Genomic DNA, 25,610 nt, shown 5'->3' on the forward strand with positions numbered 1-25,610 from the left:
ATTAATTTTTTTTGACTGTACTTGGCATAATTAATAATATGAGTTTTTAAGTACCATTTCCATTTGCACTAAAAGGTAGGGTAATTGTTTAGTATTGGGGGCCCAAAACTAGCAAAAAGTAGGACGATTTACGGAACAAATTAGTTGATAGTGGTGTTCAATTAGTCAAGAAAGTATTGAACACAATTTTGTTTAGGGCAGTAGGGGATTTGTACAAACCGTAAAGGTACCCAGATAGCACGAATACTTGCGGCAAATTTTTGCTTCGTTTAGTGGAGCAAACAATCTGAAAGTTTGCGAAGGCAAAATTTCTTAATATTTATTAAAAGCTTTCAATATGATCTGCAAATTTTCACTGATTTGCAAATATAAATTCACCACTGCAATTAACTTGCATCTTTTTTGAAAATATAACATTGAAAGTTTGCCGTCGCCAAGGATCTTGTAAAATAGAGGATCTGCCTTTATATATCTTCATCCTATTAAAAGAATGAAGCCAAAAAACATCCGAGCATCGGCACGTCTAATTGGCTACTCTCGTTACCGCCATATTTGTTGACATAAAACATTGCTATCTTCATAGGAAGACATGTACTGTGTCTGTCGTTTATTTTTAAAGTATTACTTCAGTAGCATACGGCTGTACAAATAGGAGGGAGGAGAAATTACCCGGAATAACCTTTCTCAGGTAAGAAAATCCCTAATTAAAAGATACTCGCTTCTAGCAGTATTGATATTTTGATGTCAGTATTATCTGCTCTTTTTATTATATTTTGAAGATTTTAGTAGTAATTATTTAAATAGACATACTACACATGTTATTATAGCTTCAATTAGGTTGAGTTCTTCATAGATTCAGAAGTACGCTACTGAATGCTAGTTCACGTCCTAGTGCAAGTGATATCCATTTAGGTGGTAAGAGAACGTAAGTTACACTTCGTTCCATTAGAAAAATTGTAATCGTCATACTGAAATTATTGTATGTGCTTTTGATTTAAATTTTGTGACAAGCTATGTATCTGAATGGATATGTATATTTACATGTTCTTAGTAGAAGTATGTGTTCCGACTTAACATTCGACAATTCATCACAGTAACTCGGAAACAAGTAATAAAGTTAGTGTTATAAATGAAATAATACAGAGAGAATTAATAAGTACTGAAGTTAACAATAAGTGACAAGAACATGGAGAAGTTTCTAGAACAGTTCCCCGTATATAGGTTACTAGCTAGGTTCGTTCCTTTCTGTACCAAAATTCAATATTTCATTTACATAATATTGCCGAGCGAGTGAAGGCGAGTTAGAGCCCCACAGGGCACGTCGTTTTCTGTCTTTATTACGGCTAAATGGGAAGGGGGTCTAGTGTTCTAGAACCTTGCCAAGAACCTGCGATTTAGAGAGAAGAGGATTCACTCGAGCAGACGGTTCTACAAAATGGAAAATTTGTAGGTAGAATATGATGTGGAACATGTTTCGTGAAGGAATGAGAATGTGAATACAAGTTATTACTGTCAGTGCACAGCATATTGAAATGAATTTTGAGTGATAGTGAGATTATTGTAAATGTAAATGTGTTCTTCAACTATCCTTGTTTATGCGTATACCCCCGTCGCTGACGCGCGCCAGCTACCTGTGCACGTCCCTTCTCGCTGACGATCGGGCTCCACTGTTGCGTTTCTGCCCTGGCTCGTTGAGTAGCATTCATGCTTTTTAGTAGCCACCTAGCACCGCGTGGTTCGTATTTTATGCACTGTAGTTTTTTGCTATGTGTCGACACTATGTACAGAGTCCTCCTGAACTAGATCTCCAAGTAATTAAGGTTCTAGATTACTGGTCCCCCGTGTAGGTTAGTAGCTGGGTTGATTTCGTTCTGTACTAAAGTTTATACATTTAATTTTCACAGTATTGCCGAGCGAGCGTTAGCGAGTGAAGGCGGGTTAGAGCCAGGGTTTGAAAAGCCCAACCCACCTGGGCTCAAATGGATTTTTTCGGGTTTTTTCGAAATATTTCAATGTCTTTGGGGTAAAAGTGTTGAAATGTGATTTATATTTGAAGATTGTCATTGTCACAACTTGCAACAATTTTCAACTCACTGCTGTTTCGAAAAAATTGCCGCCATTTTGAAATTTTACATTCGATTTGTGAGAAAATCTATACAGCAAATTTAGCGTATCTCGTGCTTCCACCGTCGAAATTTCAACTTAAAGGACTGAAAATTGCGCTTCGTAGCGCGGATACTCGCTGTTTTGAAAAATGGCCGCCATTTTGACATTTTACGTTGGTATGCCGCCAAAATCTATACGGGAAATTTAATGTCTTGTGCTTGTACTCTGAAAATTTCAACTTAAAAGGCCGAAAGTTGTAACCTGTAGTGTGTGTGGTAGAGGCAGACAAACAAGTTGAGTTGATTTTGTGTTTAATGTCCCTTTCAGCAGCGAGGCTATATGAGACGGGACCTCCTGATTAACATGGAATCCGAACCACAAGATTTCCCTCCGGGAAGCAAACCCGGATCTCCCACGCCGAAGACACATACACTAACCGCTTAACCATGAAGGAGCTCGGCAGACAAACGAACACATGTAGATCAATTCATCTACAAGCCTGACTGAAGTTCGGCAAATGTGAATACCAAAAGGGGTCTATTAATTTAAAACAAAAATGCACTTCATGTTATATGAAATAAATAAATGTTTCAAAATGTCTTGTATGAAATTAACATCTTCCAGCGTAAGTAAACATCCCATATTTTTTTCATGAGAATACGGGACACCTCAGACTCCCCCCCCCCCTTCCCCATTAACTTTCCAACACAATGCAACTAACTGTAGTCTGGTTATGATTAAAAGTATAATAGGCTGCGGTGGCTCAGTTGTAGAGGGTTCCCCTCTGGTGCATGGTGTCCCTAGTTCGATCCCATCTCGCGCCAAGTGAGCTTTGTGGTGGACAAACACCTTGTGTGTGGGTTTTCTTGGGATTCTTATATTTCCTCCCACTGTCTTCATTATTAACTTCTTTAAAAAATACAAAAATTAAATCAGTATGTTTTAATTAACATTAAGAAAATTAACAGTTCGTCTGATTCCTTTATTTCGTAGCTTTCTTATATAATACAAAAATTAGATCAGAAGTACAAGCATCGTGAACAAGCGAAAAATCAATCCATGACGAGGTTAGGCAACAAATGCCACAAACGCATTAAACTATTTAATTTAGATGAATAAATAAGATAGAGATAGAAAATATACAGATAAATGAGATGAGATAAAGATAAAAGTGTAGGAAATGTATATCCTGATTCGCGCTTAGTTTTCGGTGCCTAGCTTACTTTATATGTCGTAAATTGTGATTTTTACTATGTACCTCGCGCCCAAACGTACAGCGCCGAAACGTCCGCGCCCAAATGGTGGCGCCCAAACGTCCTGTTCCGGAATATAATAGATGAAAGTTTACTAAGCAGCAGCTGCTTTTCTCTGTTCGTACCCCGCAATTAATTGTACGGACTGAAGATGCCTAAAAACTTAAGATGTGCTATAAAAATGCTTTACAGGAAAACAATATGCAAATTATTTAAATCAGTGGTACAATCTACCTACAATATTCTTCACGCGTTTAGCAATATTTATTTACATGGCTGTATTTGCCAAAATTACGTTCGTCAGTTTAATCTGACGAAAAGCTGATTTTTCTCCTTTTTCTCCTGATTTCACAATTCTATGACTTAGCTTCTGAAAAAGATAATAATTCTTGTTAACTTATCGAATGTGTTGTTGGAGAAAAGGTCAGTTATCTTCCCTGTGTTTGTAAATGTAGAAACATTCAAAGTTTTTTTTTTTTTTTTTTTTTTTAATAATTAATGTACCAGAGAGTATCCGAGTTCCCATAAAGTGCAATGTAGGAAGTAGCATTTTAAATTTCGCTCGCTATTAAGTCGAACAGGGTGGTGTAATAACTTCCTCGAAACAGCGTACTGTTCATTCACTAATTACAGGATTTCCAGCCAATGTCAGTTTTTTTTTTTTTTGTTTGTTTGTTTGTTTGTTTTTCACTTTTCGAATAAGCTGATATTGATAGCAGAAATGGAACGGAGTTAAAAAACGGGAAATTACCCTGTCCCGACTAAATATACGGGGACGCGGGACGCTCGGGCCTAAAAACGGGACGTATGGCAGGCTTAAGCGTAAAATAAATAGTTTTATTGTTGAAGTATTCATTTCCGATCCTTCTGCGTTTAATTTCCCGAGCACTTCTTTCACGGCGTGTACATCAAAACTTCCACTAATACGGAAATTTGAACTCAGCACTTGAAATAGTAAGCGTTACGTAGTCTTCAGAACCCCGAGCATTAAGCTTCTTAAATTTGACAAGAATTTTTACGCTATTGCTGGTGTTGATTCTACAGAATAATTATTTGAAGAGTAGCAACAAATGACTGAACTAAACTGTTATTGTTGGAATACCAAATTTTAGTTGAAGAAACTTGCGTTTTACATCCAAGGTAAGAAATAATGCTAATAGCTTTACTAATGTATTTACATATGTACTATTAGTACAAGCACCTATGACCTTAAACCCGTCAAATGTATGAGTGATAACGTCCCTTGGTGTCGACGAGCACACTATTCACGGAAAATATTTTCTAAAGTACAAAATTGCTTATTGTACTTCAAATAGGCTTTCAGCATAATCCATACATTAATTTGTTCTATAACTATCTCAAGCTAAGGTATTTTTTAAAAAATTCATTCAGTGCATTCAGAACTTTATGAAGATCGCATGTTGAATGTTGTTGTCTACCTTAACGTGAGAGCCTCTAATTCGCCCAAGGAAAGTAAAATCTGATGAAAATCACTTACAATGTGATCACCTTAGTTGTACCAATCATATATTAACAAATAGGTCAAAAACCCATGTGGGTTTTAAAGTGTTTTTTTTTCAGGTGGGTCCAACCCGAAAAAACCCACTGGGTTTTTTCGGGCTGGGCCCACATGTGCAAACCCTGGTTAGAGCCCCGCAGGGCACGTTGTTTTCTCTTTATTACTGCTCAATGGGAAGGGGGACCAGTAATCTAGAACCTTGCCTTCTCATTTAGTGCATACTCTGCGAAAAGACACACACAGCTCCATGCGAGCCGACTATTTGGGTGGTCCGAGGCTCCAGCATCGGCAAGATTTTTAGTTTGGACCCGGGTTTGAACCCGTTTCTCTTACGTTTAAGTCAAAGTCAGCCGTCTTACCGACTGAGCTAGGGTATCCCCAAATTATCGTTATAGTACCAGTATATTTTTCTTATCACAGCAGAGGGGGCCGCGGTGGCTCAGTGGTAGAGCGTTCACCTCTGGTGCTATGGGTCCTGGGTTCGATCCCAGCCCCCACCATGTGAACTTTGTGGTGGTCAAACACCGTGTGCGTGGGTTTTCTCGGGGTTCTCCCGTTTCCTCCCACTTTCTTCATTCCACTATTTCATTCATTATTCATCATCACCGTCTCCTTTAGCCTAACCGGCATAACAGTGGGACGTAAAACTCAAAGATTTCATTTCATTATCACAGCAGAGCCCTTTATGATAGTGTTCATAAAAGACTTTAACTAGAGGGAAATGAATCAAAAAATATCGATACTCGCCTGAAAACATATAACACGTCTGCGCCGTTGCAAAGCTCTAACCTAACCTGAAAATGTAAGAAATGTGTCAAAATTTGGTAGAACCGTCTGCTCGAATAATGCCAAAAGTAGTAAGAAAGCTGATCTTCCGCAGGTAGCGTCCCCGAATTAGACCTTCAGTTTTTTAACGTTTTTAACCTTAAACCAGTTTTTAAAGTTGTATTGCTATTTATTTGTTATTATTTTAACATATGTTGCCTATAATTAGCTACTCCTCTTTCATTTTCGTCCTTCACTGTTAACATTTAATCATAAATAATTCTTGTTTTCATGCTTTCTGTGCTTTATGCTAGTGTAAATTCATCTGTATTATATTACTGCACAAAATTAATTACTTTCTCATGCTTCCCACTAGCGCTTAACAACACTCTACTAATGTAAGTATACTTTTAGATGGGGCGTTGGGAGCGGAGTTTCCTATCAAATACATGTCCGTGGGACAAAAATCCAGAACACATACAAATATACTACCTGTACTAGGTTGCTACACAACGGGATGATTATATTCGTGAAATATAAACTCCTTTTAGTAGGAAGTGCACTGTTTCTATCTTAAAGAGTGTTTAAATAAGGATTTGTAATGAAATATTCAGACTGACTTCAGGAGAGCTGAGTATAACTACAGCGTGTGCAGGTATATCATAAAACAGCATTATATATAGCAGAATCGACTTAAAAGCACAAACCAACTTGTGTTATGTGGTCATTAAAAACCAAGATTGCTATCTAAGGCAGGCAGGGGAATACTAGCCGTAGTGAGGCTTTGTGTAGGGAGCAGGCGCGTTACTGACCGTGTGTATACACAAATGGTAGTGGAAAAACGTTTTATGCTTCATGAAAGCATGTGCCGTATAGCCATATGCAACTGGCACAGCTTTGTGAGAGTTGTGTGTTCAATGATCACTTTGTACCAAGAATGCAAATAGGCATAGCCCAACAAAAAAATCCAACCTACTTGCTCACATTCCATTAGAAATCGTGGCTATTGTTTAACTTTAGGGAGGCCAGGATTTTAACCGAATTTTCCCGATATGCTATTCACATTCGGATAGGTGAGGTTAAATACATTTAATTCAGACAGTTGCCGAGCGAGCGTTAGCGAGTGAAGGTGGTTTGGAGTCACACAAGGCACGTTGTTTTTTGTCTTCGTTAGTTTACCCATTACTAAAGATTTACAAAAATAATTTATTTACGTTTAAAATAAATAATAGCGATTTTAAAAACTCGCTCGGGGCGAGTGTTTATTAGCATCAGTGCTTTGTACACTGTCTTTATATAACACTTTATTTCATGTCTTTCTTATGGAGTATTACCTGGTAAACGCCACACTTTTTATTTCGAATTTTGCCTTACTATACATGCAAGAGGTAAGACCCCGATATATTTTTATTACTTGTACGATCTTATTGTGTAATCAAGTAATATATATTTTTTCCGTACATTTTTCAACTGCATGCCCGCATTACATGGAATGGCATCTAAACTTTTGCCCCATTTCACCATATTTGGTTCAGATAATACTCGCTTTTCAGTTCCTGCTCTCCATTTACGTTTCCCTCCATTACTGGAGCATACATGTTCTAAGTTAAGGGTTGGCTTTAGACAAAATTAATGAATTAGTAAGATAGTGGGTTTGAAACTGCCATATTATGCTCTATGTACTTAATATTGCCACAATACCGAATTCATTCATAGTCCAGAATTTAACTTTTTTTAAAACATAAATTATCATCATACGGTGTTGATCATCTTTTTTTTTTTTTTTTTTTTTTTTTAATACATGCATTCCTTTGATATCGAGCGGACCGACCTTCTTTGCGCTTCCCAGACGTGAATAGGTCCAATGCTAGCTTCTAGTAACTACCTAGCCCAAACAGGTAGATATTTTTTGCATAATTGCGCCCAGCATTATCTGTAGAGATGCAACAACACCATCTGTCGGCGAACACTTAAAACAGTCCTATTTTGTGTGTGTACGCAAGGATAAGACTACTTGTATGTTGTGTGATGTGAAGTTAAATTAAAACAGAAACCTACAGCAAAGTTGAGAATTGAGAAGAATCGGGTTATCTTCAATTTCTGAAATATAATGCTTTACATACTCTTCTTCATAAATGAGAAACTTATCAGTGCTCTACGCTAATTCCAATTTTTATTATTGTTATTGCATGAATTTAAAAAGTTCTGAGAAGTTGTGTTTCGCATAAAATTAGTGTAATAAGTTTCAAACCTGAGATATGATTGAATGTCGGAATTAAATGTAGTTTCATTGTCCATGTGTATGAGAAAGCTTCCAGTGAAAGAAGATATCAGTAAAGCACACTGTCATTATATGATAAAGAGGAAGCGGAAAAGATCGATAGATAGGTTAAACTTGATATGTAAGAGAGTTTCCCAAGTAAAGCTATGGTTATACTTTCCAAAATTAGAATATAGAATAACTTATTCAAATCCAAGTCCGCGCATAGTGTAGCAGTAGATTACTTTGGGGGGGGGGGACAAATAGCAAGACCGGGTAATAATCTGCGTTGTCAGCCTTTTATGGCTAAAGTTCTGTATTTGTAATAACAATTACAACTAACCTGAATAATGTTCCTTTTTCACGTCTTCCAAACTTACATGCAACGTAGAAAATTACAGGAATAGATTTTTAAAAATACAGAATCAGTTTAGTTAAAAAAGAAATTTTCACACCATTGTTGTTACCAAAGAAGAAAAGAAAAGAAATTCTACGTGAAGAGCTGCATAAGAGAAAAAATGTTAAGCCCTATGCCCGATGAAGAGTACCCTTGGGAGTATGGAAATAGAGGCTAAAAATACCTGAAATAGGAACATTATTATTATTATTATTAAAGTGTGTTCCATATGCTCAATAACCAATTCTATATTCGTATTGTATAATCTGAATTTTTAATGGTAATTTTGTACATTTTTTAATTGAAGGATACCTAAGAAGAAAGAATTGCGTGAAGCCTGGATTAGGTCTATTCGACGGAAAAACTAGACTCCTAGTGCTGGTAGTGCACTTTGTTCTGTACATTTCCGAGAAGATGACATTGATAGAACGTCCCTCTCTTGTGTGAGAATTCGCAAAAATGCAGTTCCATCTGTATTTCCTGCTTTTCCAAAGTATTTGCAGAAGGTATATTCAGTTTCTTTATTTTTATTTATTTATTTGAACCTTGAAAATTTTATACATTATCATCACTAGAAAGATCAAATATTTCTCTTGACTCCTGGTGAAATTATAGCTAACTGGTTCATAATAGTTTTGCTATCTTAAATATCTTGAACTAGGAAATAAATAACTGAATAAAACAACGTTTATTTTAAAATAATGTGACAGTTTCGCCAACTAACTGAACATATTGGCTTCATCAAACACTGTAAAAAGAAGCATTACTGTACATTTATAACCTAAAGTATACGTTGGAGATTTAGGGGAGGGTGCAAGTGAGTTAAGTGTTCCAAGAAAGGGAACGTTTTAGAGATATAAGGAAATTACATAAGTTGCTTGTAGGCTCATTGTGTCCGTATGCTACGTACATAAATGTGATCTGTCACGAACAAAACAACATATTATTACAATGAATACTAAGCCGTTTAAGTAGCTAGGAGTTAAAAGAACTCGTTCAGGATTGGTGCAAAATTCTTTGATTTTTAGTGGTAATGAATGTACTAAATATTACTGGTATTAAGACGCAGACTGGGTTGTGACTTAATTCGCATTGTCTTAAAAGTATATGGGGAGGAGAGGCAGGGTTTTAATACAGTGGCTAATTATAATATCCAACGCTGAAGGACGTATCTTAATTGATTTTCTGTATTTTAGTACATGCTTGTCTGTATGTCTGTAAGAGGGTTGGCAAAAACCATGGTTTTTATTGAAAAGTTTTTTCTTTGGTGTTTAAACTTTTTTTTTTCTTTTAATAATTTGCTCTGTGTATTTATATTACATATGGGCAGAGATAAGTTTGTTTCACCTTGGTGTTATTTTGCAACTACCGGGTTATGCTGGAAGGGGTCACATAAGCTTAGAGCGGAGTCCAAACCGTTTCTCGACTTACATCCGAAACAAATTGTCCTCCATTTGAACTCGAAACCGGGACTAATTGGCCACAAATGCGGTACGTTTGCCGACTCACTCACGAAAGACTCCTGATAAAAATACGTTATACTGATCTTTACATACTTTTAATACATTTGTCTAATTGTCTTTTGAGGACCAGAAGATAAACGTGTGCACAAGTGAAACCATTATAGAAAATTACATATGGACAATTTCAAAATACTGCAGAGTACAGAAGAACTAATTAATTCCAAGTTAGTTCTTGGGGGCCGCGGTCGCTCAGTGGTAGAGCGTTCACCTATGGTGCTAGGGGTCCCGGGTTCGATCCCAGCCCCCGCCAAGTAAACTTTGTAGTGGACCAACACCGTGTGCGTGGGTTTCCTCGGGGCTCTTCCGTTTCCTCCCACTTTCTTCATTCCACCATTTTCATTCATTATTCATCATCAGTCTCCTTTAGCCTAACTGGCATAATCGTGGGACGTAAAACTCAAAGATTTCATTTCCAAACTAGCGGGAAAACGTAATATGAAAAAGCTGCACAAGCTGAAGCGCTGGAGCTAGAGAAACGAAATTTGCTCTGATGATGTATCATGAAGAGTAGTTTATTAAACAATAGCGAAATTTTCAAAACGTTACCGTTTTTAATAAAAAAAGAAAAAAATAAGCACCAAGTATCGGAAGCAATACAACGTAGGTGATTTATTCTGCCACCTGTTGAAGGAATTATGCACTTCACATTGTGTTTCCATATCATTGCTGCAACAGAGGATAGTTTTTTTTTCTTTAATGTCACTTGGCACTGTAGCATCCGTGGTCCTCAGATATTTCCTTGTCAATACGTGAGAAATTAACTCTCGCCTTAATTATATCATGTTGATAATCGAATGTTATAGCACAAATGCACAATACTTTGAATTTTCATTTCAGAGAAGGCAGAAGGAGTACTCCAGTTTCCTTGGATGAGAGCGAAAACACTACTGGAGTTTCAGTGGATGAGAGCGGAAGTGCTACTCGAGTTTCATTTGAGGAAAGCAGAAGCACTATTAGAGTTACTCTGGATGAGAGAGCATCCTCATCTGGAGGTGGCACTCTAAGCAGCACGCAGTCTCAGCTTCCAACGGAAGAATAGTGATTACGAAATATTTGTAACTATTTGTAAAAAGTAATCCGAACAACTTTGTTCATATATTTTTGAAACTGCATGGTGATAAGTCTGTTTTGTGCATTTAGTTTTTGTTGGGTGCTAATTTTGAAGGAGAGTTACACATAAAGTGAGAGTCGTTTAGCTTCTATGCGTAACGGAAGAACAGTGATTGCGAAATATTTATAACTATTTATAAGAAGTAATCCGGACAATTTAAGAGACTTGTTTATATATGGTTGAATCCGCACACGGTTGATAAATCTGCTTTGTACATTAATTTTTGTTAGGTGATAATCAAGGAAAGTTACTCATAATGAAAAGACAGTCGTTTAGCTTGTATGCATATGAAACAAGAGTTAATATTTACCATCGGGGTAGTTATCAACAAAGACGCATTGTACAGTTTCCAGTAATATAACGTTTGTTCATACACGAGATGATTTGCAGCATCTGTGCTGTAGGTAGTCTGCTATATTATGAACTGAAAGATAGGCATCATTCAAATACCTCATTCACTTTTTTTTTTTTTTTGTGCAAACTTGTAGTTTCTTACATTAAAATTGGACAAAATGGTCGTATGGTATTTTGTGAGCTGGTCAATGGTATCGGCAGAGAAGGGATTTATAAACCTACCAGTTGGTATGACTCAAGCAGCTTGTAACTGCTAAGAAAAGTTACCCCCAAAAATATTTAACTATTTTTCGAAATAAAGTAATTAGTATGGCAAAAGGGTGTATAGTGTGAAGTATTTTTATAATTGAGTATATGGAAAACTGCATGGTACGAATGGATTTTTAGGTACATTGTACTCACCCCACGGACCTGGATTTTGGCAGCATCGACTAAAGCATGAAGACCGGCATATAATAGTTAAAAACCACGATGGAGTGTTTTATAGTTTGTGACCTCAGTTCCAGATAAAAAATGAGAAGTGGAGAATTTTAACGTGTAGCAAAATATTCCTCACCAAATAACTCTCCAACTTCCAACCTCAATTCGCGTCCGAATTTGCACCAAGCAAGGCGAGCATATATAAAACACAACCGGATGTTTTTGTTTCTCAACATAAGATAGTATTTAGCTGAAGTGACGGATTGCATATAAGTATTTTGAAAATTAATCCTTTATCGTGCAGGTGCTATGCAACCAGTTTGTGAGAGTGATGACTGGGTCGCTTCTCGATCAAGTGTGTCTATACGCCAGATATTGACACACGTTTGTTTCTGGATGCATGTTCCGATAGTTTCCGGGTGTGTTCCCGGCGAAAAAGCTTCCGGGTGTGTTCTATTTGTGCTTGATGCGAAATCAGGTTGAAGGTTGCACAGTTCGAAATTTTGATATTTTCTTCCATTTTCGCACAATTTTCAAACTCAAAAAGTTGTGAAGAGGCATCAGATATTGGCATCTGGTACTAAGTATTATTATATATACACAACAATTTGCTTTTCTCAACTTTTTTCTCTAAAACAGTTTTTGTTAATCCCCTTATGCATTCTGTAATATGATCACTGAGTATTGTTATAGTTTGTAGTACATTGTCATTCTAAAGTCAAAATCAAGCAATAAATATATAATGCCCTTTATTTACCGTATAGTATTTTTTAATGTTTCATCCTAATCTTCTTATAGTTATTTTTACATGCTTGCCCTCACACATTCTAATACGGTTGTGCCATTACCATGATTTTTACTGTTTTTTTTTTCGACATGACAATTTAGAAAAGGCTTAATCCTTTGTTCTTGGAGCCATCTGGATGCCGCCATGTTTGTTTATGCATTTGGAAGTGTTTGTTTTCCCTTGTGCATTATCTTCAAGTATAATGTGTTGTTATTGGGTAATTAGCAGTAGCGGTTCGTGGTCTGTAGAAGTACCGGTTGCAATATCAAAGGTATGTAGTTACGCGCAAGTGTTCCCTCCCCCCAGCATTCTTGAGTCTTATCCAAAAAATATTCAGGAAATATGAAGAGGAAAGTCCTTATAAGCTCCATTTGTATATTTATTGATTAAAGTGTATTCTCTAATATTGAATTAATATATGTTATTCCCTTTTTTTCAAACAACCACTATCAATGTACGTTTATACACTATTTATATACAAAAACTTCTACGTTCATGTTATTAAACAAGAGATAAATCGAATATATAGCATGTGCTGTGAGCCATGAATGATATCGTTAACCCAAAAAGAAGAGTTGAATTGATTTTGAGTTTAACGTCCCGTTCAGCAGCGAGGCTATATGAGACGTGGACCTACTGATTAATGTGGAATCCGAACCACATGAGCTCCCGCCGGGAATCCAACCGGGGTCTCCCACGCCAAAGGCGCGTACGCTAACCGCTTAGCCACGGATTAGCTGCCAAAAAGAAGAAAAAAAGCAAAAAAAATGCATATATTCATGCACACAGTTAAACAAAATTATTTAATTAAGTAAACTATGCATTATTTTAGAATGGAAGGTCTTTCTTCGTTCTTTTCGAGTTTCAAATTCTTCTATGACTTCATTGAAATCTGAAATGCTGCTCGCCAAGTTTTTCTGAATTGAAAGCATCGCTACTGCAAATATTTTCCGCTTTATTTTCTTTAAGGTACAGAAACACCTATCTCCTCCGACAATATGCATTTTGTTAGCATTTCTTTGTATGAATATAAGGGACAAAAAGTTCATTTTCAGTAACTACGTATTTTTGTCTGCTGTTCTATTATAAAGAAGCATGAAATATAAGATGTTTTCCTTCGAAAATGAAAAAAAAAAATAGTTTAACATTCCAGCAATTTAGGCTAAAGAAGACAGATGAGTATTGAAAGTGAATAATTTGAAATTATTTTTTTATGCTCTCCGCCGGAAATTGAACACGGGATCATGTGCACGAGCGACACACAGATAGGAATTAGACCAGTGGTAAGACATTCTCTTCTTCGATTCTCGATCGCCCCCCCTTCCCCCCCAGAATAGGATATTTTCTTTTTTAAAAATAAAATCCATCCCAAGAATTTTTACCTTTGTATTATAAATGTAAAATAAAATCTATTGACTTCGAACGACTGCCCTGCCCCAAATATTCAGCTTGGATCCGTCCCTGCTACCACGAGACGCATATTTGCTCTTTGCGAGTTTCTGCTTGGTGACCAACTTCTTTCTTCCAAGCGTCTATATCTCACTCAACCTACCAATTGAGTCAAGCGCTGCCAAACGGAGGAATTCGTAACTACTACAGAAGCTGACTAAATACCAGTTGCAACGAAATAGCAACTGCAAACGCGTAATACGGGAGGATAGCAGCGATGCAATAATAAATCCACTTCCTCATGTTAAGAGATAGGAGCTCGCTGCCATATGCTCAATGTTACTGCTTCCAGTGGCAACGCTTGCTGCCACTGGATTTGTATATCACTCTCTTTCTTTCAGTTTTTTTAAGAAATGCATCAATACTGTTTTGCGCTCAAGAGCAAAGGTTTATTTTTTACTGATACACGACTTTAATACTTAAAAATATCCTTAGTATTAAAGAAATATCCGGTTGCACAACCATGCAACATATAGTACCAGCCGCCACTGGTAATTAGTCGTCAATTGCTACTTTGCTGAGCGATTGTGCAGCCGACTTTGTAAAATTTTGGATTAAAATGTACAGGCTAAATTCGTTGAAAGGTCAAATTTATTAGATTTGTTTGAGTGGCTTGCTTTAAGTCGAAATCTCCCTACGAGGAACCAGCGAAAGTTTCCGTGTCCATTACAAGAGTAAATGATGGAATAAACGTTGATGTAACCTTCAGGAATATTCAGGTTTAGGCTTAAATATAAACTAATTATTTGCTGAGCAAAACTATATTTTCATTAAAATTCAAAACGTGTTACAGTTTCGCCAACTAACTCTGGCTTCATCAGACACTAATGAAAATATATAGCTTTGCTCAGCAAATAATTAGTTTATATTTAATTCTAACAAAGCAAATCTTCTATTTATGGAAAAATCACAGGTTTAGGCGTTTTCTATTGCTGTTTTAGTATTTATGTATATATATATATAAATTAAATGACGTTAAAATAGTCGTTAATAAGTTACTTCTTATTTTATGATCAAGCAAAGTGCAGTTGGAAGGTAGCAAACTATCATCTATATTTGCTCTCTCCAAAAGGATGTAGGCTGATAAGGGTCATTTTTCGCCCATCGAATACCGGAAAAATGTAAAGTGTTTATAGAGGCTAGATACATTCTGTTCTCTCATAGGTCGAAAGACACACTGAACTAAAATAAATTGTTCCTCATATCAAAGCTTACACAGCGATGTATTATTACGAGTCTGCTTTATTTAGGTTCATTGAATCCTTCTTACCACAAGCCTATGTCAACGACAGCAAACATTGTCAAAATGACGCAAAGTTGCCTCTTTTGGGGCACTAATTTCTATGACCTATTTTCTTTCTCACGTATCTATTATATTCACATACAAAACATATCTTCCAGTATACAGATATTGCAAACTTGTCTGAATCGGACTCTTGATTTTTCCGGTGTTCGATGGGTGAAAAATGACCCTTATCAGCCCATCTCGTTTGTTTATATATATATATATATATATATATATATATATATATATATATATATATATATATATATATATATATAGTTGTACTAGTTTCAAGACAATTGCTGCAAATTTTGGTTAAGATATGTAGATAAATTCTGAAACTAGTGAGGTACAAGTCAGAATATAAACTGCTTGGGATTTAAAGACTATTAAAGCATACGAAACACAATATGTCATTCCGATTACATTTAGGCAGAACCTGGAAAAATATCTTCTAAACGTCACAGGTGATTACTCCATGAATGCAACCGAAATGGTAGATTGTGTTTCCTCTCGATCACAAGTTTCAGAATTTTGATACATATTTCAGCCTTATACCAAATTTGCAACAAACAATACCTTCTAAATTTGCAACAAACAATACCTTCTACATTTGCTACAAACATTACCTTCTAAATTTGCTACAAACATTACCTTCTAAATTTGCTACAAACATTACCTTCTAAATTTGAAACAAACATTACCTTCTAAATTTGAAACAAACATCACCTTATAAATTTGCAACAAATGTTACTTTATAAATTTGCAGCAAACATTACCTGATACATTTGCAGCAAACCTGATCTTGCGATCGTGAAAACACTTTCTGCAATGTTGCTGCAAACCTTTTAATATTTTCACCAAATTTATCAGCTCATTTTCGGAAATTTTGAGAAGAAAATTTGCACAAAATATTTGCAGCAAAGTCCTGGCAAACTTTCTTGCTGTGCAGTCGCAAACATTTCGTTTGTATTGGCAACTGTTTTCGTTTTCTGAGGCAACTTTGCTGCAAACTCAGCCAGCGTCAACTTCGTTATTTGCATTGAACTTTCGGCAAATTTTCCTATTTGAAAAGGCAAGTTTTTTGCAAACTTTTTAGTTTGCCTTTGCAAATTTTTAAACATTTTTAAAAAATTTTCTGTGCTATCTGGGTAAGTGGAAGTGATTTATGTGAGAAAAGAAAGTGAATTGTTGGTAACGAAGATAGAAAACAACGTGCCCTGCGGGGCTCTACCCCGCCTTCACTCGCTAACTCTCGCTCGGCAATGCTGTCTGAATTTAATGTTGGTAACGTAATTTAACGTATGAAACCATAAAACAACCGCATCGGAATAGAATATCGCAAAAAAAGTAGGTGCAAAATCTGGACCCACCAAACTAAAGAATAGCCAAAAGTAGCAAAGTTCTAATTTACAAATGATGAAAATCCATTTTGTAAAGTAATGTAGAATTATGTAGAAATAGAGATGAATTACTATTAATAAACCCTGAACCACCGTTAGTAATAGACGTCGGTCTGTCTCCTGTCTCTGACTCGAATTTCTGAAAAGGTACTCGGACTTCTCTTACATGTGAATTAAAGCATGAAATTTTGAGAAATGGGCAGGAAAAAATGTCGTGTATGGCAATATTACATGCAAAATTATAAAGATAAGAAAGTATCTTGCAATCGCAAATGTTGACAAAATGGTGGGACATGTGTCTTCTGGCACTTATCCAACCTAATTTGTTTATAACACTTAAAAATTTAATATGTTTATATCAGTATTAGAGTCAAGTTCAGATAATCCACTTACATGTAAATTTAAACTTTTTAGCGGTTTAAAAGTATGTCGACTTACTATACCATTTTTGAAACATATTTACTTTCGTAGAACATATTGTAAATAAATATAGATTTATGCGTACTCTCTAAATATAATAAAATAACATCGTTCAGAATTTACATTTTAAAGGCTGCACTGGGAACAAGAGTAATAATATACTGTGATATAGAAACGAATTTAACTTTGAAATCATAATATGGTAATAGAATGCAATTTTATTTGTGATTGTAGATAAATTCCCGGAAAATTCCCATTTTGGGGAATCTTCCCGGGAATATTCCGGAAAAATGTCTTCCCGGGAATTTACCCATCACTAGACATCATATATACATGTTACAGTTGGCAATACTTTTTAAAATGACGCAGTTGCAAGAAATTTATAAAGCAATCGTTGCTTGTTTTCGCACCTTTGATACTTGACCAACAGTTTTTGGTAGTTGTGATTACCACATATTCTCCTAATTTCACGACTTTTAGTAGTATTGTCAACTTTAACATTCATTATTATATCTCCTAAACGGTGTAAAATATCAAATTGCTGTAAACGGCATTATGATCATTACATCTCTTGAAAATAATCTACGTAATTAGATGTGATACTTATCTCAGCTCTTTTTCGAAATAAAGCCCTTTGCAAGAAGTCAAGTTTTGAATTCCTTGTAGCTTTTTTCTTCTGTTTGATAGAAATACATCATATGCTGACCATAGTATTCGACACTAAGGTGCTTTCGATGTGCGATGCACCATCTGTCTCACTTGCGTCATCACTGTTATAGAGACCTCCAAAATTGGGATGTTTCTGGATTTTTGTGATATTATAGCATAATTAGTTTACAACACTGAACAATAAAAGTGGTATTGTTTGTTTTCGATTTGTATATAGACTTAAAATTTGTAATAACTTAACGTAGTGCTATTCAAAAAATACAACTTTGTGTTGAGTTGGCAACATTTTACATTCGGTGATATTAACCAATACGTGGCTAGGTGTCCCCTTTCCTTCAGTTGCTTCATGCAAGGTTTCGCTTCCTTCCCTCTTTTTGTTTTTCTCTGGTCACAATGGGAGAAACGTCGAGAGGAAACGGGCGGCGGTAATTTTGTGACCGGAAACTTCGTCACCGGAAAGTTCGTCACGGTAATTTCGTCACTGGTAATTTTGTCACCAAAAAATTACCATATAGGTAATTTCGTCACCGAAAATTTTGTCACGATAATATCATCACCAGTGTCTTTTAGAATATAATACAAGCACAATGAATGAATCGGAAAAGTTTTTGAAATTGCTTTCTTTAATCTTCAACTGAAGCAAATCGAAATATAATAATAATAATAATAATAATAATAATAATAATAATAATAATAATAATAATAATAATAATAATAATAATTATTATTATTATTATTATTATTATTTATCTTTCTATGGCTATACTAAGCAGAAACATGTCGCGTAAATGTGTTTGCAGTGAAGAGCAAATTGTTGTTTTTAACGAAGTGAAGCGAAAAGTGGTATTTCGCTCCTATCATAAAGAAAACCTATCACTTGTACTTTGGCTGTAAAGTGGGAGATGTGGACAAGAACTGAGCACCACATATATGTTGTAATACTTGTTCTACAAATTTGCGGGACTGGCTACACGGAAAAAGGCCATGCGTGCCTTTTGCAGTTCCAATGATATGGAGAGAACAGACAGATCATACTTCAAACTGCTATTTTTGCATAGTTCTTCCAATTAAAGGTATATCCAAAAAAGAAAAAAGTGGACTGCTACTTATTCAATTCAAATATTCCTTGAAATGTTCATCACTGAGCTACACTCTGAAGAACTAAAGGTTCCACAACTTCTCGTACCTTACTCCAGTGTTTTACCCGATGAAGAACAAAAGGTGAACAATGTCGACCCACATTGTCAAATTCTGCTGCAGATTCATCGTCTTCCAACGATTCTAACCTCACAAAACCAAAATATCATTATCTATTCACCATATGATACTCAACCTGAATTAAATTACCTGGGGTTTTCAAAAAGTGGCGCAGAACTGCTGGCATCCAAACTCAAGAAGTGGGGAGCTTATTCTGAAGATCTAAAAGTGTTCGTGTTTTGAACAGGTCAGAATCTCCAAACAGTAGTTTCAGTGGAAAGTGACATATTACGTTGTAACTATGTAGGCCTAACTGGTCTTATGAGTAAACTTAACATAGACGATAATCTCAATGAATGGCGGCTATTCATAGGCGCATCAAAACATTCTTCAAATATATTCTGCGTAAACTTCCACAAATTGCTGAAACTAAAATCAGGTATGAATCCTTATTGGCACTCAAATTCGCCTCCTCAATTCAACTCCTCAATGATCCTGAATTTGATGCAGTGTTAGAAAATGAAGAGAGGATTGCATGAGATTCTTTCCGAAAAGTGGTGACGAATGTTTTGGAAAACGAGCGGTCTCAGAACTATAAGAAAGTAGAGTAGCACCTAATACCTTCTACCAAGCAATAGGGTGTAATGTATCACTAAAAACACATATGTTCCACTCCCACATAGATTTCTTCCCAGAAAATTGCGGAGCAGTCATTGATGAACATGGGAAACATTTCTACCAAGTTATATATATGATGGAGAAACGATATCAGGGCTACTGGAGCAACTCTGCTCTGATTGTTGTTGGACGGAAAATTCCCAATTTTACCCTAATTTCCCCTTTTCTCGTACAACACACACACACACATATTATCATGATATCATTTGAAAGCCTGTTTTATTCTGAAGAGAATGACGTATAAGTCATGATACTAAAATAAATAATAGGGCCGCGGTGGCTCAGTGGTGGAGCGTTCACCTCTGGTGCTTGGGGTCCCGGGTTCGATCCCAGTCCCCGCCAAGTGAACTTTGTGGTGGACAAACACCGTGTGCGTGAGTTTCCTCGGGTTTCTCCCGTTTCCTCCCACTTTCTTCATTCTACCATTTTTTCATTACTCATCATCACCGTCTCCTTTAGCCTTACCGCCATAACCATTGGACGTAAAACTCAGATTTCATTTCATTTCAAATAAATAATACTGTTCGGACTAATTTGATTTTATAGTTATCTCACTTTCTTTCTATATGAAATTTGGTATTGTCTAGCAGAACTGAGAAATATTTTTTCCGTCACAACTATTGTAGGTATTACAATGAAACTTGGCACATATATTATTTATAAACTACAGTAGTTTCAAAGGTATATTATATTTGGGTACCTTTAGTTGGGGCCGTACCAGGGGGTGCTACATTTGAACAAAGGGACTTTTGGACGGGAAATTCCCAATTTTACCTTGAATTTCCTTCTTCTTATACATCATGTACACATGCGCATAGTACCATTTGCAAGCTTGGTTTATTCTGAAGTGAATGGCATATGAACCAAGATAATAGGATGAACAGAATTGAAGCAATAGCTACTTAAGTGAAAGACCAAATAGGCTTGTTTACAATCCAATAATTACAACAAACAATCTTTTCGGCTTCGATTCCCAGTGAGAGGGCATTAAAATTCAAACGTGTTACGTCACGTCTCATATAACCTAAGTACAGCAATGGGATACTCAACTCCAAAAACAAACATCAGTAAACATTCATTTTGAAACATAATTGCGAATTTATAAAAGTAACACACATTAAAATTAAAATACCCTTTTCCGCTCTTTCATAAATTCTCCTTCCTCTTCTTCTTTGTAATACTGTGGGACGATGATTGAAGAATACATCTAAAGTAAAATGATAGTTCGGTGACTTATCCATTGGCAGATTTGTCCATTGGCAGATTTGGTAATTGGCGGATTTGTCAATTGGCAGATTTGTCCATTTTCACAATTGGCGCATTTGGTAATTGGCAGATTTGGTAATTGGCGGATTTGTCAATTGACAGATTTGTCCATTTTCACGATTGGCGCATTTGGTCATTTTCGCGTTTGGCGCATTTGGTAATTGGCAGATTTGGTAATTGGCAGATATGGTAATTGGCAGATTTGGTAATTGGCAGATTTGTCAATTGGCTGATTTGTCCATTTTCGCAATTGGCGCATTTGGTCATTTTTGCGTTTGGCGCATTTTGTAATTGGCAGATTTGGTAATTGGCAGATTTGTCCATTTTCACAATTGGCGCATTTGGTCATTTTCGCGTTTGGCGCATTTGGTAATTGGCGGATTTGTCAATTGGCAGATTTGTCCATTTTCACGATTGGCGCATTTGGTCATTGGCAGATTTGTCCTAGGCCCCAAATGAAGACCAAGTGTGATTTTGATTATGGTCTTTCATACTATACGGAAAGCAAGAAAATATGCTCATCGCTACTTGGTGATCACCAAAACAAAGCCAAGAGCAAGATTACTATGCACTTCGTCTTGCATATCCAATCATTATCTTGTTCTTGTATCGATGTTCTTGGGCTTGGTGAAATTAAATGAAATATTCAGTTTAAGGTCCCTCGATTCTGCACCGAGGTTAAGGGAGATGGTGACCATGAGAAATGAATGAAATGGTGAAATAAAGAAAGTGGGAGGAAACAGGAGAACCCCGAGAAAACCCACTACACGGCGTTTTTCCACCACAAAGCCCATTTAGCACAAGCTGGGATCGAACCATGGGCTTGGTCATCCATATCCAATCTTTCTTTTGGCCTTGCTTAAACAACTTCTAGTTTTGTTCTAAATCCAGACTCCATATTGGCGTAGATATTAATATTACAGTCGATTGCTAAAATCAATCTTCCACATTTAAAAATTAAAGTACACACAAGTAGAAAAAGAAGCATTTACCGTAAAAACACTAGCTGCAAGTGTTCAAAATAGGTTTATGATTTCTATAAAATAAATTGAAAATTGTTATTTTTAATTAGTGAGCTAGTGAAAAACAGCAGCTTTCGACTCCAGCCGAGTTTAAGCTCAACCTAAACTCAGTTGACCAAAGTGAACTGACTCGAGTGACCCGACTCGAGCTGACCCTCCAATGGTGTTAAAACAGCATATTTGTTTGATGAACTATCTTTCAAATCAGATAATATACGAATAGCATGCAATATAGTAGAATTAGACCTATACTTTATTGAATATTTGATGTTACTAAAGTCGTTATTGTATATAGGTCAATACTCTATATAGAGGGTCATTATTATCATTTTCCCAGAAGGTTTCATAAATAAATAAATACCCTTTATTATTGATAATTATCGCTACAGATAAGAGTTACTCGATAAATACACAAGAAAAAGCGACAAAACATTATGGCAAGATAACGAGTTCGTGTGTTTTACGACTCATTTTCTCCTTCGTTTACGTGTAAAATATTCAATACATATTGGATGCATATCTAAGATCATGCTGATACGTATGCCCACTCATTTTGAATAGGAATAGACACTACATAGAACGCTGCAGCATATGTGCTTCATAATTTCTTCCTTTCAACTTTCATGTTCGGACAAACACAAAGTTAGTATTGTTGAATCCTGAAAAGAAGAGAATAGAAAAGAAAAGGTAGGTGTTCCAGTTATTTAGGGAAAAACTTAGAGTGTACACAAGAGTAAAAGTGAGGGGGAACGCGGCAGAATGCCGTCCCCACTCCCAGAAAATATCTGTGCCGTCCTCCCACTTTCTAAAAAATTACAATGGGCAAAGATAGGCACGGGGGACGGCGTGACGTAATGCTTCTCCCTAGTTTTTCAGATCCACTTTTACCCCTGAGTGTACATATAAGCTCGATTAGGGTACGGTTACGGGGAAACTAATATAACAGAGTAATATTGAACAAGCTATTTTTAAGACAGTTTTCAGATTTTTTTGCTACCTCTAACTTCCTGCTAGAAATCTATTTTAGATATGATACTGGACCGTATCATAAACATAAAATCACATAATAAGAATCTGTACATGTTAAGCGTTTCAAGCTATTCAAACATATTGATATCAATTAGCTTACGTGTAAGCTACTGAAGAAAGAGGCGATAGTTATATTGGATTTAGTCTCGGTTCAGACGTGCAGAAAAGTCTGTTGCGGGCCCGCAACAGAAAACTCTGTTGCGGACCCGCGCGAGCCGGAAATACATTGGTTCTTATCATTCATGCCACACGTGCAGACTTTCCCGCACGACTCTGCTGCGGGCCCGCAGCGGGCAAAAATTGAGTTGCGGGGACTGCTGGCTCGCAGCGAGTCCGCACAGGTGTTGCGGGTCGGAAAACCATTGCTGGCAATGAGGCAAGCCACACGTGCAGACTTTCCCGCGCCCGCAGAAATGGAAAGCGAAGAACTGAATGAAGAACTATTCATTAACGAAATTCAAAAATATCATGAGATATGGAGTGCGAAATGTACAGATAGAAATAAAAAAAGGGATGCATGGAATAAGGTGTGTGAAACCTCATGTGAGAAATTTAATGAAAAACAGAAGAAGAAAAAAAACATCATTGGTATATATTATTATTACTTTTCAATGTGAAAATCTAATATTCATGTAGTGTTCACATTTGATTTTCGTTTAGCGTCCCTTTCCAGCAGAGACGCTATGAATACTTTTTTTGTGATAACAATAGACAACAAATACGCTTGGAGAAAAAGCCTTTATTGATAATGCAGTTTCTTTGATGAGATTTCTTGTCACTCACTCCGGAATGAACCGACTGTTTATAACGTACGTTGCATTATACTTTAGGTCGAGGCAAGGGCGCCCATCAGTGGGGGAAGGGCAAGGTGGGGCCAAGAGGAAATTGTACTTGGGAATATCGAAAACCCAATAGAATTTTTACATTAGTTGCACCAAAAAATGAAACTATATTTGAAAAGTCGCTTATATTTGCCCCCCCCTTGAAAACCACAACATGGGCGCTCTTGGGTCGAGGTCACGTATTATATAGCTTCTGTGCTCAAAAGGTACGCTGAAGTCCAAAACAACCATCAACATAATAGCATTTGTTAATGTACTAAATTAAAAAAAAAAAAATAGAGTTAACACGAAAATTGTTGAACATCAGGATACTCATGTGGTTAAAAAAAATAAAAAAGCATGCTCGAGATGTAACAGAAATATTTTTGTTTCTCGTGCAATTGATAATATTGTGCACGTTGTTGCTATTCTAGAGATAACAACTGAATGTTTTCTTACATAAAGAACAACTTAAACAAAGTTATCTTGCCACGGATCTCTACCTATGTCGCTTACAAAATAATCAGCCCATCTGTTTCTGCTTCCGTTTGCTGTGTTGCCTCCTTTTGGAGTGCTATACGTATTGGGGATTTCCTCAAAACCTTCTATCGTTAAATGTCACAATTATAAAAATGTTTCCTTTTTCTCACCTTAGAAATGGATTATTCGGAAACACTAAATCCATTATTTTTATTTAAGAGTTTACATTAAGAATTTCACATCTCCAATCTAAGCGAGTCCTATACTTTCTCAATATATAACGGGAAATGTCACTACTATAGGAATGAAATTAAATCCTTGAGTTTTACGTCGCACGATTATACCGGGCAGGCTAAAGGAAATAATGATGATGATGATAAATGAATGAAATGGTGGAATGAATAAAGTGGGAGGAAACGGGAGAACCCCGAGAAAACTCACGCACACGGTGCTTCTTGCACCACAAAGCTCACTTGACGCAAACGGGGATCGAACCAGAGGTGAACACTATCACTGAGCCACCGGACCCCACTACTATAGAAATCCCCCATCTCCCCTTCAAGAGAAAATTTTTGAAGACGCTGAAACCTGTGCTCCATTATTTTTAATATGAGTTTACATGCCGAATTTTACATCTCTAACTGAAGCTAATCCTCACATTCGGTAATTTGTGAATAAATAAAGGGAAATTTTACTATTATTGAAACGCCCTCTCTTGAGCGGGATATTCAAGAAGTCTCAAATAAATGTCTAATTTTTAATTTAAAGCCACCACCTATGTCAAAAAATCGAAATTAGTCACGCAATTGATAAACTACGCCAGTGGCCGCTAATAACGTCTGAAAATGTCTATGAAAAGGTCTCCGAATGTTTAACTTTCTGTGCTCTTACAAACGATAATTAGTTAACATAATTAACTTACCTTAATGTAACAGCCAGAGCTCCTCCGTGGCTAAGCGGTTAGCGTACCCGCCTTTGGCGTGGGAGGCGCAGGTTTGATTCTCGTCTGAAGCTCATGTGGTTCGGATTCCACGTTAATCAGTAGGTCCACGTCTCATATAGCCTCGCTGCTGAACGGGATGTTAAACTCAAAATCAACTCATTAATGTAACAGCCAACATTTCAATTGGTGGTATCGCAAGTCTCATGAAAGTATCTTCTGCTGTAATTTTATCACTTATTTTCGATAAGAGTTCATCAAATGAAGTGATGGTCATGCGAAAATAATTAAAGGTCTTTTCTTCGTCATTGCGCAAATCAATAAACATGGAAGAAAATTCACATTTAAGCAGTCGTGAACTTACATACGGATGAACCCAGTATCGTCTCTGTTTCTTCCATAGGATTTCACTGGCTAAGTATTAAAAAAAAAAGCAGCACGTTTTCTTCTTTCAAT

General features: G+C 36.4%; 1 protein-coding gene across 2 annotated transcripts in view; it reads left to right on the forward strand.

Annotated features, from left to right (window-relative positions):
- Positions 1-228: 228 nt before the first annotated feature.
- Positions 229-25,610, forward strand: part of LOC145676146 (glutamate receptor ionotropic, delta-1-like) — a 108,986-nt gene continuing 83,604 nt past the window's right edge. Inside the window, exons 1-3 of one of the 2 annotated variants that reach the window (XM_081747059.1) lie at positions 229-688; positions 8,608-8,806; positions 10,661-12,906. In XM_081747059.1, coding sequence (XP_081603185.1) covers positions 8,760-8,806; positions 10,661-10,862 — 249 coding nt within the window. In that variant the 5' untranslated portion in view covers positions 229-688; positions 8,608-8,759 and the 3' untranslated portion in view covers positions 10,863-12,906. Of the gene's footprint in view, positions 689-8,607; positions 8,807-10,660; positions 12,907-25,610 lie in introns of those variants that run through there. The other variant, XM_081747054.1, reaches the window with a different exon arrangement.

Source organism: Thermobia domestica, chromosome 2, assembly GCF_964235325.1.
Source record: "Thermobia domestica chromosome 2, izTheDome1.hap1.1, whole genome shotgun sequence".
NCBI lineage: Eukaryota > Metazoa > Arthropoda > Insecta > Zygentoma > Lepismatidae > Thermobia > Thermobia domestica.